The sequence below is a fragment of the Montipora foliosa genome, chromosome 3, assembly GCF_036669935.1.
Source record: "Montipora foliosa isolate CH-2021 chromosome 3, ASM3666993v2, whole genome shotgun sequence".
In the NCBI taxonomy this organism is placed as follows: domain Eukaryota; kingdom Metazoa; phylum Cnidaria; class Anthozoa; order Scleractinia; family Acroporidae; genus Montipora; species Montipora foliosa.
In genome coordinates, this window is record NC_090871.1 from 37,338,393 (window position 1) to 37,350,892 (window position 12,500).

Genomic DNA, 12,500 nt, shown 5'->3' on the forward strand with positions numbered 1-12,500 from the left:
CTTTTATTTTGCACAATCTGAACAGCTTGAATTGAATTTTTGACTTTGATTATTTCTAATCAATAAGCTGCGTTCTAGTGGTGACGTGTCAAGGCTCTCTTCATTTTGTGCCTAGGCAGAAAGGGAAATGGAGGTTTTCTAAAGGCAAGTGTGCCCTCGAAAAGTGCATGCACTATGGTATAATTATTGTTCCAGAAATTTACTTTTATGATACTCTTATACATGATCAAAAGGATTCGATGGAGCAAGGGAAAAATGTGTCATAAATACTGTAGGACGTTAAAAAATTGAGCTAAGATGATGTTCACTGAAGAGAGGAGATGGTACGATGTTCTGAGCGAACCCTCTGTTTTCAAATTCAAGGTGAATCGTTCTTGATTTGCGTGTAATTCACCTGAATTACCATTCCTTTAACATAAGTGCCGGAACATACCAACAGCCGAAGTACTGGTAAGGAAAGGTCCCTTGGTTCAAAGTTCACTTACTGAATACTGAAATAGCTTCTTTGGCTAAAACTACTTTAAATTATTGAACGGAGCTTATCAAATAACACGTTTCTCAGGCGGATCCCCAACTACCTATAGTTACCATACCTTTCCAATAAATGTAAACTTTTTGTTTGGGACCCTGTGTGAACTGAGCCATTATTTCCTCTCCACTGGGGATGTGGCGAAATACAACGCTCATCGCATGGCCCTTGTCGTAAGACGTTATGAATCGTAAACTGTTTAAACGAAAAAAATCAAACAAATATCTTGAAAATATAACAGAAATGTTGCACCGTTGGTTCAACTTACTGTTATACATGATAATCAGTGTTTGATCAAACTACTTTTTGCCGGCCATATAACTACATGTACTTTGTGTTGTGATTTGCAAACGCATTGCTGGCGGAATTTTTTAAATTCGTTAATGTAGGAGGGTTGCCCTCAGGGCTTGCGACCCACTATAAAATCCGCAGAGAAATCACACAAATTCTAAACTTACCGAGTAAGGTCCAGATCTACTAAGCATGGAAAGTGAAACAATAGCAACCTTTCTATATCGGCAGCCGCGTGGTTTTTTGTGAAGGCGATCTGCTTCACTCTTCCTGCAGCTTCGAGGCGGCTGAACTCGCGTCTGGTTGGCATAGCTTTTGATCTATTCTCAAGATGAACAAAAGTCCTTGAAAAAGCTCTAGATCCGTGTCGTTTGGGAGAGGGACGAGGAGCAACATCGCTATCACTAGACTCGCTAACGTTTCTTGTAGCCATCGTGGAGGAAGAGAGATCAGCAACGTATCATTCACTCTTTGTAATTGAAAAATGATCCTTACCCCATTGTTTATTGCTTAAAAGTTTGACCGGTTTTTATCCCCAAGGGGCATACAGCATCCGGTTTTTCATATGTTGTGCAGTCGACATGTGTCTGCTAAAGCTTTGGATCTTTTGTCAAGAGGAACGTAAGTTCCTGAAAAAGCTCTAGCTCCACGTCATTTTGGAGACCAAAGGAACAATCGCTGTCACTAAAGTCAATATCGTTGCTTTTTCGTCATCTTGAGGGAAACTGAGAGAGTCGTCTTGTCATTTAGTCTAATTGAAAAACGATACGTACTCATACCAAATAAACGTTTGACCGGTTCTTAATAGTTTAATCCCATGGGAACCACAGTCGTGAGACATTACAAAACAATCTAAACCATTTCAATTTTCAATTTTGAACACTTAACTTTCTGTATTTCGACAACTTCATTTCAAGTTATTTCGTTATGCAAACCATCACTAAACCAATTCTGTTTGTTCTGTGCCATTTCAAGATCTGGTCTTTTGGGCGGTGTTGGCCGCCCATAGAGCACTTGCCTGCGTGGCTGGCGGGATATTTTATAGCAGGGTTACATTAAACACTCGCGAGTACGCTGGTTTTGGCTGCGAGTTGGCCGCGACTGGAATGTGGACAAGTCATTTCTTAGCTCGCGGCCAAAACAACGAAGTAACCATCGATTTACTGCCACTTGTTTCATTTATTTAATCACGCACTGAAATATTGTCACCATTAAATAATCATGCAAAAAAAATCCCGCCCGCTAAGCAGGCTAATAGAGGACAGTTTCTGGTTTCCATATGAACTTATATGCTATGCATTCAAAAGAGTGACGGTGTTGGTACAACGTGTTGTTTTAATAGAAACAAAACAAAAAAATGGAGTTCCCGCGAATTCTGAGTTAATTGTTGTAAACTAGACTCTGTGAGCGTGGACTGGTTTTCCTGGTTGTACTTGTTACAAAAGGAGCCAAACATAGGGACATAGGGTAATGGTGGGTGGGGTAATTCCGCGTTCGATATATTAAAATTCAGTCCTAAACAAAAGATATCATCGTTGTACAACATATGCAGTCACTTCTTCTATACAGGTAAGCTAGAAGCAATTACAATTTTTGTTAAAGGTTAAAGCTATTAGTTGGGCAGGAAGTGAGTCGATGTTGGTGGAGAAAGGCCAAATCTCAAAACTGCTTCAGTTTGTTGCTCGTAAGTTTCCTCTGAATGTGCCATGTTCATCGCTTCAGATTTAAAGTGCAATGAAGTACACTGTTGCAGGATACCGCTGGATGCTGTGACGTTGCCGTCTCTTGATCCAAGTCTTTTGGCTCCCAGGCCATTTCACGAGCCCATCTAATCTTGGGTTTCTGACCATAGAGGCCAAATATTTACTTGATGACTTGTAACTTAAAGGCCTTGTTGTTTCGGCTCGAGATATTTTCATATCAACAACTAGGGGATTTTTTAAAGATGTATTTTCAGCATGTCACAGGCAAACCAAGGAAAAAGAAAGCAGAGTTCTCACAATAGGTCTTACATACGACCCTCTGATAACTAGTTGATGGGATTTTCATTCAGAACACTCACTGAAGAAGGAGAATATTTAACACGGCAACAGTCAATTTATTTCCCTAATCCCCAATTTTTCCACCCTGCAAGCAGAGCCTCTTTTTTTCTTTTTCTGTACAGAGGAGGAGAAAAGGCGGCTCTGCCTGAATCGCGTCAACTCTTTGAAGCCGTCGCAGGCCGAGTTTCTGGACTAGTCAACCTTGTTTTCTCTCGTCAAACCAGTTTTTTTTCTAGTGCGAGCATCCTTTTAGTTATAAAACCATGGTTGTAATTGAACTCCTCCCTCTCTATTCAACGAAAAATCACGATGGCGGTAAGATCTGCTTGAAGCCAAGCACTTAGGCCTGGTTTCGATATTGTATCCTGGTAACAAGCAGCGCATGCTTAATAAAGATCTTACTCTATTCATGCAGAGTTTTTCTCGATAACGCCCTAATTGAGTACCCAAAAGAAAGGCTCTGCCAGTAGGGTGCAATTTTTCAATCCATTGTACAAGTTTGAGTAACATTTCCAAGAGCCCCTACAACAACCGGTATTACACCCCACACGGTTTTTACACTGCACATTCTTGTAATCTCCCACTTCAAATCCTGATATTTGCAGGTTAATTAAATATTCTTCTGTGTCCACCGGATAAAACTTTCACATTTGGCCCTTGAAGCCTATCAAGACTACTCACAAAGACAATACTTAGCAGGGGAGTGACAGGTTCCCACTCATATTCTGATTGGGCAACCCAGTAATAAGTCCAGATTTTTGCTAATCCCGCCTATCAACTCTGCCAGGAAAGATTACGAATCGATTACCCCAAGCGTCAGAGGAATTGTTTTTCCTTGTTGACCCGAGTGCTGTCTTGATTCGTACAGCGTTGTCTATGAAGAGGGGGACATTGGGATTTTCGGTTTTGCGGTTTTCGCTATTTTTTAGATCGGTTTTTCGGTTTTTGTTTTTTGTGTAAAAAATACGAGCGGTTTTTCGGTTTTGTTATACGATGTGGTTTTGGGTTTTTCTATTTTGTCCTATTTGGGTTCCGGTTTTTCTTAGATTTGAGCGGCAATTGATCTCGATCATAGTATTATTTATTTATTTACTCTTTATTTAACCACGGTGCAATTCATCAGCAATATAAACAAAATATGTACAATTAAAAATTTAAAGATAGGACTATGTAAACTACATTAACTATCTTACTCAATATCATACAATAAAAGCTGCTTTCCATGAATACCGTGTTTAGAATAATGGCTTAGATAACCTCTTTAATCAGTCGTTTGAATTGATTGAGGGACTCTGCTTTCCTTAGCTCTAATGGCAAAATGTTCCACAAAACTGCGCCTCTAAATAGCTAAAGCTGTTTTTTGTAGTAGTTTGTGCGCGGTTGCGGAACATTTACCTTATTCACAGAGTCTCTCAAACAATAACCAGAATCGCGATGGACAATTTTCGAGCCAGGTGCTAGTCCCTGTAGGGACGTAAATACCATTGTTGCTCTTTCAATTTGCCTTTGAGAGACTAGGGATTTCCATCTTAAGAGTTGAAATAAATTGTTGACATGAGCGTCATAGTTAGAATAGGTCAAGACACGGGCTGCTCTGTTTTGTAGTTTTTGCAGTTTGTCCTGCAAAGTTACTCCACAGTTTTCCGAAAGAATATTGCAGTGGTTGAAATGAGGTTTTACTAGGGCCCGATAAATAGAATGTAAGGTCCCATAGGGTACAAGATGCCTGTTTTCCCTCACGTGATTAGTAACCTTGTTTTTCCTCCAAAACAAAAGAAAACGTTTGAGTGATAATAGAGCTCAATTCCCGGAGTCGTCACATGAAAACACTCTATAGCCGCGAAACGCCAAAAGATGAAGATCTGAACGAGCATGAAATGAGTGAGAAGCTGGTGACTCTGAGAAAGGGCAGCTAGAATTTGATAAATGTAGTGACGAAGTCATTGCAGATGACAACAACTCCCAGGGTCAGCTGAGATGAATTAGGGACATCGACGAATTGTCTCTTTGGTGCAACGTCGCGGTATGGACAACAAAGTAAGGGGGTGAGAAGACCCCCATATAAAAAGGGGAGGGATGTTCGTCGTCTCTCTTAGGGGTGTAAATTTCGGATTTTGATCTCACGTAGGGTGTTTTGGGCAAAACGCAATGAAAATCTCCTTAGGGTTGCGCGCGAAGAAATATAAAAGTGTATATTTACACTTTCAAATTTCTTCACGCAGGCGAAAGTATTAGATGATAATGTCTTTGCCATCATTAGAAGTCGCTTTTTTTTTTTTATTTTTTTTTATTGTTCTGTGTTAAGGATAATACGGTCTCTTTTAGGGGTCAAAAAACGCCTGGGCCACGCCAGATTGGTCTCCTTTAATTAAGGGTTCAATGTAACATTTCCGACGAGAATCCCTCGCCTTTTTATGTGGGAGTCCCCCCCGGAGGCGGTGAGGTTCAATATTCGACTCCTGTTTTAAGTACGTATCTGTTTATTACCATACTTGACCATATTTGGGCTCGAGAGAGCGGCAAAAATCAAGCCTATGATTTTAGCAGATACTAAAAGATATGGAGGCTTTAGACAAGTCCATGACATTCACAAATACTTTGATGAAATAAAATTTTAGCGTAGTTTGTTCTGTATGCCGCACTTGTCAACATTGTATCGTCTTTTTGACGGTTTTGTGTGCGGTTTTCGGTTTTGGTCGAATTTTTTTTGCGGTTTTGCGGTTTTGGATGATTTTTTCTTCAGTTTTGCGGTTTCTAATACACCCCAATGTCCCCCTCTATTAAGAAACTAAGTAACGCCGTTATTTAAAGAGGGTAAAAACGTGGCAGTTAGGTAAAAACGTGGCGGTTATGAAGAACCGGTAAACGTGTGGCCCTGTATAAAACATAAAATCAAAATTAATATTACAACTTTTGACACTTATAAAAAAAGGCAAAAAAAAATATTTAAGAACTATCTAGCATCTTATTTAAAAACTATTCACTATCTAAAACAAGTTATTTAACAGACCTGCTTAAAAAAAGCTAGTTAACTACTTAAAATATAGTCAATTTTTCTGGCTCTCTTTGCCTCGCAATTACATTCATAGCCGTTTTCCGTTTAAACGATTTAACATCTTTCTTCCTCTTTCGGTCACAAGACAGCTCGTTCCAATTTCTAATTTTTCGTATGTTGAAAGTACGGCCTCCTGTGTCTTTCTTAAAAACAGGACAATGAAAAAAAAAATTTGGAAAAGGATTGGATCGGTTATGAAACTCAGAATTGTCTTTAATATAGAATTGATATAATTTGGAGTTGTGCCCCGAGTCTCTTGAAGGCTATAGAACATCTATTTAAATATGCCTCGATAAAGAATGGAGTCCAGTTCAGTTCATTAAACATAGTTAATGTGTGTGTTGTTCTTTTGGCGTCCAATATAATGCGCGCAGCTCTCTTCTGCATCCATAAGCCTCTGTCTAGCAATTCCTTGCTACAAGATGACCAAATTGGACTGAGGTACAACATAACTGACTTTATAACAGCGACATAAAAAATTAACTTGTGCTTTTGTTTAAGATAAGGGGTAAAATGCCTCACAAGTCCAAGTCGTTTTGACAGTATTTTACATAATTCATCGATGTGTGCTTAAAAACGTAGATCTTTATCAATGATTTAACCCAATAATTATTTTATGATGCGATAATTGGTCGATATTTGTGCCGTCAAGGCATAGACTTAAGCTTTTTGTTTCCTCACTGAGCTCATGTTGAATCCTTCTTCCCGTAACAAGTAACCCTGTAGTCTTTTCGATTTTGATGTACATTTTGGTTTCCGTTGACCATTTCTCAACATTTTAAAGGTCACTAGAAAGAGCTTGAGTTAAGGAAGTGATATTACATGTATTCCAGTTTGCACTCAAGGGCAGGGTGGTACCGTCGGCATATATATCAATAGTGGAGTTGTTCAAATGTTGAGGCATATTCACAAATAGGAGAAATAGAACTGGAACTGCGGTACCCCTTGCCTGACAGGTTTCGGCTCATATGTCATATGCCCCAGTTTTACAAACTGTCTTCGCTCCTCCAGATACAATCGAAACTAAGCCACGCTATCTGAACTGACGCCGTACACTGATAATAGGCCGTTTCCGAGTTCATGTCTACCTCCTCTTCACGGCGAGCCTTAGTGCGAAGTTTTTGTTATGACAATTAAGTTTCATTCATATGTAAAGTATAACTAATTACCATCACAAAAATTTCGCATTTAGACTCGCTTTGAAGAGGAGGCAGATATGAACTCGGAAATGGCCTATTTCTTTAGCTTTTTGCGTTGTTTGTTCATGCACCTGCGGCAGTGCATGCGTGGAGCCAGCCTATGCAGTCAGCGGTCTTTTGTTGTCCACATGTGCGTCTTGTTTGTTGTAGCACCATTCTACGTTCGAGCATAGTCAATTCTGGGTTGTTCCTCTCCCCTCCCCCCGCTTCCCCTCTCCTTTTTTCCACTGTATATATACTGTATCAGTGCGACGGGTGGCCTTCTTCCCTTCTGCGTGGGAGCTCGTGGCTGGGTTGCCAGGATTTGCCAGCCATGGCAGCAGTCTCAACTACTCGGAGCTGCCTGCCAATAGTGGAAGCTCCTGGATATCGGGGCACTCAACCTCCATTTAGCGATGCCGTTTTTAATCCTATTTTACTGTTTTAGATTACATTCCCCGTCACTTCAACCCCACCCTCCTTAAACACTATCATTTCACATTTCTGAAATTCTAGTCTAATTTTCATCTCCTCAATATGTTTCTCCCAGTAATTTACATTGTAGGTTGACTTTTTTGAAAAAAATAAAACCATTCCAGTTTCTTACGTGTTGAGGACAAATCGAGCAAAGCGAAAAGCGCTAGACATTCTTTTATCATTTTTCATCTTGTAGGTTCCAATTTTCCTGCTCTTTCCCTTGCGTAACGTTGCATTTTAATTGCCTAATGCGTTTCAATGTCTGTACCTGATAGTTGTTGTACCGATACTCGAAGAAAGAAGCTAAATATTCTGGAGCCGAAATAACGTAGATTTCATTTTAGTGGTGTACTACATTTCGGCTGGCCAAACCACCCTTCTTCAGGTACAATGAGAGTTGTACCTGACTGTCATTGTACTTAACTCTCATTAGGGCCGTTTATACGAGAGAAAATAAGCTTACTCTGGCCGCGGCGTACATGATACGCGAAAGGAACTATTTACACGAGTGTAAACTCCCAGGCCAGGATAAGCCGCGGCTTGTTGAGAAAGCCGTGAACGTAGATTTTGTACCATTTATACGGGGCTGTTTGCGTCTTATGTAAGCCGCGGCTTATTTTCTCTCTTATAAAACGGCCCTATTGTACCTAAAGAAGGCTGGTTTGGCCAGCCGAAATACAGTACACCATTAAAATCAAATCTACGTTGTATTGGCTCTTGCTCAAAATATGTAGCTGCTCAACTTGTAACTACGCCGATCAGATCAAGCCACTGATCCAACGTACACAGGAAGATTGTCTACGGTTACTTCTTCAAAACTTTGAAACTGAAAAAAAAAGTGATTTTGGCGCGTTATATGTATGGGTTTAACATTGAAACTTTTAACCGAAAGCTTTAACAAAGTTAGGTTTTTCTCGGGCAAGATTACTTTGCAGGGGCACCCAACGAGAATATAGTTCAAAACCACTTAAACATAGCATTGTTAAACGAATTTTGGTATTAAAATGGTAGAAGTTAAAAGTTTTTCATCTGTTCGGACTTCCTAGCTGAAAGTCTAGTGACCCGAAACCTTTAGGGATCGAAACTTACCTTTTCGAAAATTTCAGCCAGAAAAAAACGCTCCCGAAACTTCTAGGTGACAATGGGCAATTATACCGTTTTTTAGATGTTCGAAAATCCTAGGACAGGCAGGCAAGCAAAAAGTTGTACAACAAATGTCCCGAAAACTCTAGATCTCAAGTTGTCTTCCGCACAGATATTTTTAGAAAATTGACGTTGGGTGCTCCTGACTTTGGGTCGTGTTTAGGAGAACTGAGGTCACAACAACAACGAACGAGCTGCGACACTTGTAACCCGATTTTTGGGTGCATACATCGAAACAGCGCCATACATCGAGACCTAAAAGAGCAATATCCCAGTAAGTCCAATAATTTGCTGGTGGCAGTGACCACGACATTTATGGCCATAGACGCCTGTCTTTACTTCCATTTCCATGTAAAAAAACGAATTGCCTTTTTCAGGGGACTGTAACTTCGGCATTGTCGCGAATATGAAATAAGATCAGTATTTTTATGCTATCTTTTACCTGTCCCAAACCAACCTTCAGGCAAGCATTTTGCTTTTTAAAAGGGTGTGGTGTATGGTACCCTCACCAGATGGTGCAAACTTTCGAACTGGTTTATGATGTATATTAAGGCCAAGACTGTGAAGAAAAAGAGATTTACCTGGTGTAATCAGTACTAGTCGACTTATGGAAATCATTTATTCTTTTCAACGACAATTTCCTCTCTCACGTAATGTCTCTTTACAATAAAGTGAGGGACACCTTTCTACTTTTCGACGGTCGCTCTATGATTTTCCTACAAGGCCAAGGGGGATTTTGAGAATATGACAGGAACTTGCTGCCATTTATGACTCCTTGGCTGTTAACACGAGGAAAAGAACGCGTTAAAAGTGTCATCCCTAAACCTGCCTCGTTGGTTTACACGAAAGTTCCACTGTTCGTAAGACTCACTCATAACACCAAAGCCCACTGCTGAACGATTGCCGCTTCCTTCATTCATTTCTAAGTAAGGGCTCGCGGGACGGGTTACAGTGCACAAGCGCTTACGATTCACATGCATAAGCGACTCAAGCCCAACCAGGCCTCAAGAGCCTGACCGAGGTGAGTATAAGAAGGCTTTCCTTGGCATTGCATACACTTAAACGACAGGCTGGAAGCATGGTTAGCGCTAACCGTTGTTAAATACCATGGAAACCAATAGGTTTTGATATCTGTTAACCAACGGTTAGCACTAACCAGGCTTCGAGCAACCGGACCCTGGTGTTCATGCTAATTAGTGTCCTTTACCTTCAATAGCTCGGCTTATGTTTGAGTCGCTCAGAATGAGTAGGCCTATGTGGGGCGGATTTGACCGAGACTCTATCGGACAACGGGGAGTTGTTTTATTAGGTCATTTTGTGATTTAGAGGAAGTGCGAGAAGCTTGGAACTTTAACTCTCCTATGCAAACTGAAAATTTCAATGAAACTATAGTGGTTGCTTTAAATTTGGAAAATCAGACCTTCTAGGGACTGCACATGTTTTAATGAGCTGCCAAAAGTCGTTATTACTGGTGCTGATCGGCAAAATCATGATGATATATAGGAAGAGAGACCAGTTAAATGTTAGATTAAAGATTGAACAGAAACAAGAGTTTATCGTTTCGACGAAAGAGTGGTGCGCACTTCAAAAGCAAGCAGACGCGTGAATAAAGGGGGGTGGTTCTTAACTAACGAACTGTTACTATGGACCCCTTAAAATATTCATTTCTCTTGTGTGTTCTATTTAACGTGTCTTAGTCTGGTTCCACAAACAAACAAATTTGGTAAATGACGTAACCAAAACAGAACATGCTTAAAAACTCAGCGAGTTAATTGTTTTTCACAAGTTCTTAACGCAATAGTACGAGAACATTCTAACACAAAAATCTGTAGGATGGATTTTAAAAGAAATTATTTCTCCAAAAAATTTTGGCGTCATAAGGCCCTTCTTTGATTCACTTTTCAAACTGTCAGTTCCATTTTTTGTCCAAATAAAAACTCTATGCTACACTTCGCGAAAAATGATGGGCGTTTCTCATCTGGTGAAAAAACCGCCTCTTCCTTTCGTTTCCTTAGAGCTTTTAGGTGTTTTTCACTGCATGAAACGCACGACAGAGGACTTGGGCTACTTACTTCATAGAACCATCCATGCGAACTTTTTGATAGGACGTTGTGACTACAAGGCCCCTTAGAAACCATTATCTTTCTGTATTTAAGTGTCACTTAATGTAACATTGACTTACATTATATGAGATAGACAATGCATTTTTTAACGTATCTATGAATGCCTCCGAAAGACCTTGTAACTATCCATTGCAGCATTTTGGATCGACACAAACTATAAAGGGAATAAACAAGGATAAGATCAAATCGTGTAAAATGGCACTTCGGCCAGCCACACAAGCGTAGAGCTGTAGACCATTACACGGCATTTCAGTGGTTTTCAAAACTCAATAATTTGACAAAACTGAAAACAGTGTTTGAATCCTCTCAATTCTGGTCTTACACAAAGCTCCCAGAGAAAGTCATCCATAAATGGCCCGTATGGTTTATCTTTGTCCTGGTGGAACAAATTATTTAATTAACGAAATCAATAATCCGTGATACCTAGTGGTTTAATGTCCGTAATGCATCTTGGTGTTGGGGAATGAGAAACAGATCTTCTTGGCCACCGGAATTCGGAATTCCTAGTACAAAGACGATAGCATTTAAATACCCTCAAATCATCCCAACATGTCTACTTTGACGTCGTTCTATGATACTGTTGGAGTTAATAACTGTATGCACAAGAGTAAATCGCGACTAAGATATCCGGGCTGTCTCATGGAGAGTTTTGGAAACAGACGTATAAGACGTAATACACTCCTTTTTATAAGAACGTATAATTTTGTGGTGGAGGCCGAACGTTTCGGTTTTTTTTTGTTCGCTGAATTTGAGCTCGAAAACGTTCTTAACGTTATGAATTATATTAAATTCGACTACAAACTGAGTGGCTCTTCCATGTATCATCCAATAAACACATTGCTAATGTTAAGAAAAACGTCCTTAAGTATTTGAGACCTGCAAAACTACATACAGTTTTACATATCTTTTACCTTTGTTAAGAATGTAATTAATCTCAGCCTGAACGTTCTTACAAAAAAAGAGTGTACTAAATGATAATTCAGTCGACTGGTGTAGCTGTTTGATACTGTAGAGGCAAAATGGCAAGAAAGTTATCCGTTACAGCATCGTAGCTGCCACCTCTCCACTGTCGCCACATCTTCTCGTCAAGGTACGATTGAAGATCCTCTCGACGAATCCCTTTCCTTCTGTTCCGGCCAAGTTTCAACTGACTCCAGGCAGACTCCGCTTCTTGGGTGTGCACACTTGTCCTTGGGTCTACGAAATTGTGAGCATGAACTACAACCTGATGCACTGCCACGTTGGGTAAGGCAGCCAATCGAGTGTAAGCAGCCCAATCGTCTGTATGAACTTCCGTTCCGGGTAGAAGGCAGCGCTGTATAATAGGTAAAAGAGTGGCTGCATCTCTTCTATCTACCACTTGAAAATAGCCCTTGGCCGGACTTTGCTCTAGGGACACTATTCCGAATACCCATGCGTCACGGGCAGCCCTTCTCCCTTTGTGGTACTGCAACAGTTGATAAATTCCGTATGGTTAGCAAGGGTACCAGTAGAGCCACCTTCGTTCCTTCCCTTCGTTTTGTGGTGGCCCCACCACAAAAAGTAAGGAATTGGCCTGGGAATTGGCCTGGGAAGCAAGTTAGGAAATTCAAGTGTGAATAATAATAATAATCATCATCATCATCATCTGGTTAATTTTACCTTCGCTTTATGATTAAATTT

At 40.3% G+C, this 12,500-nt stretch overlaps 2 protein-coding genes across 2 annotated transcripts in view; both read right to left on the reverse strand.

Annotated features, from left to right (window-relative positions):
* LOC137995703 (uncharacterized) overlaps positions 1-1,897 on the reverse strand; it is a 9,762-nt gene extending 7,865 nt beyond the window's left edge. The window contains exons 1-3 of the mRNA XM_068841222.1: positions 1,316-1,897; positions 988-1,140; positions 594-724 (exon numbers count right to left, since the gene is read on the reverse strand). Coding sequence (XP_068697323.1) covers positions 594-724; positions 988-1,140; positions 1,316-1,320 — 289 coding nt within the window. The 5' untranslated portion in view covers positions 1,321-1,897. The remainder of the gene's footprint in view (positions 1-593; positions 725-987; positions 1,141-1,315) is intronic.
* Positions 1,898-11,761: 9,864 nt separating this feature from the next.
* Positions 11,762-12,500, reverse strand: part of LOC137994795 (uncharacterized) — a 2,278-nt gene continuing 1,539 nt past the window's right edge. Inside the window, exons 2-3 of the mRNA XM_068840389.1 lie at positions 12,480-12,500; positions 11,762-12,285 (exon numbers count right to left, since the gene is read on the reverse strand). The exon at positions 12,480-12,500 is cut by the window's right edge and continues 271 nt beyond it. Of these exons, the coding sequence (XP_068696490.1) occupies positions 11,818-12,285; positions 12,480-12,500 (489 nt within the window). The 3' untranslated portion in view covers positions 11,762-11,817. The remainder of the gene's footprint in view (positions 12,286-12,479) is intronic.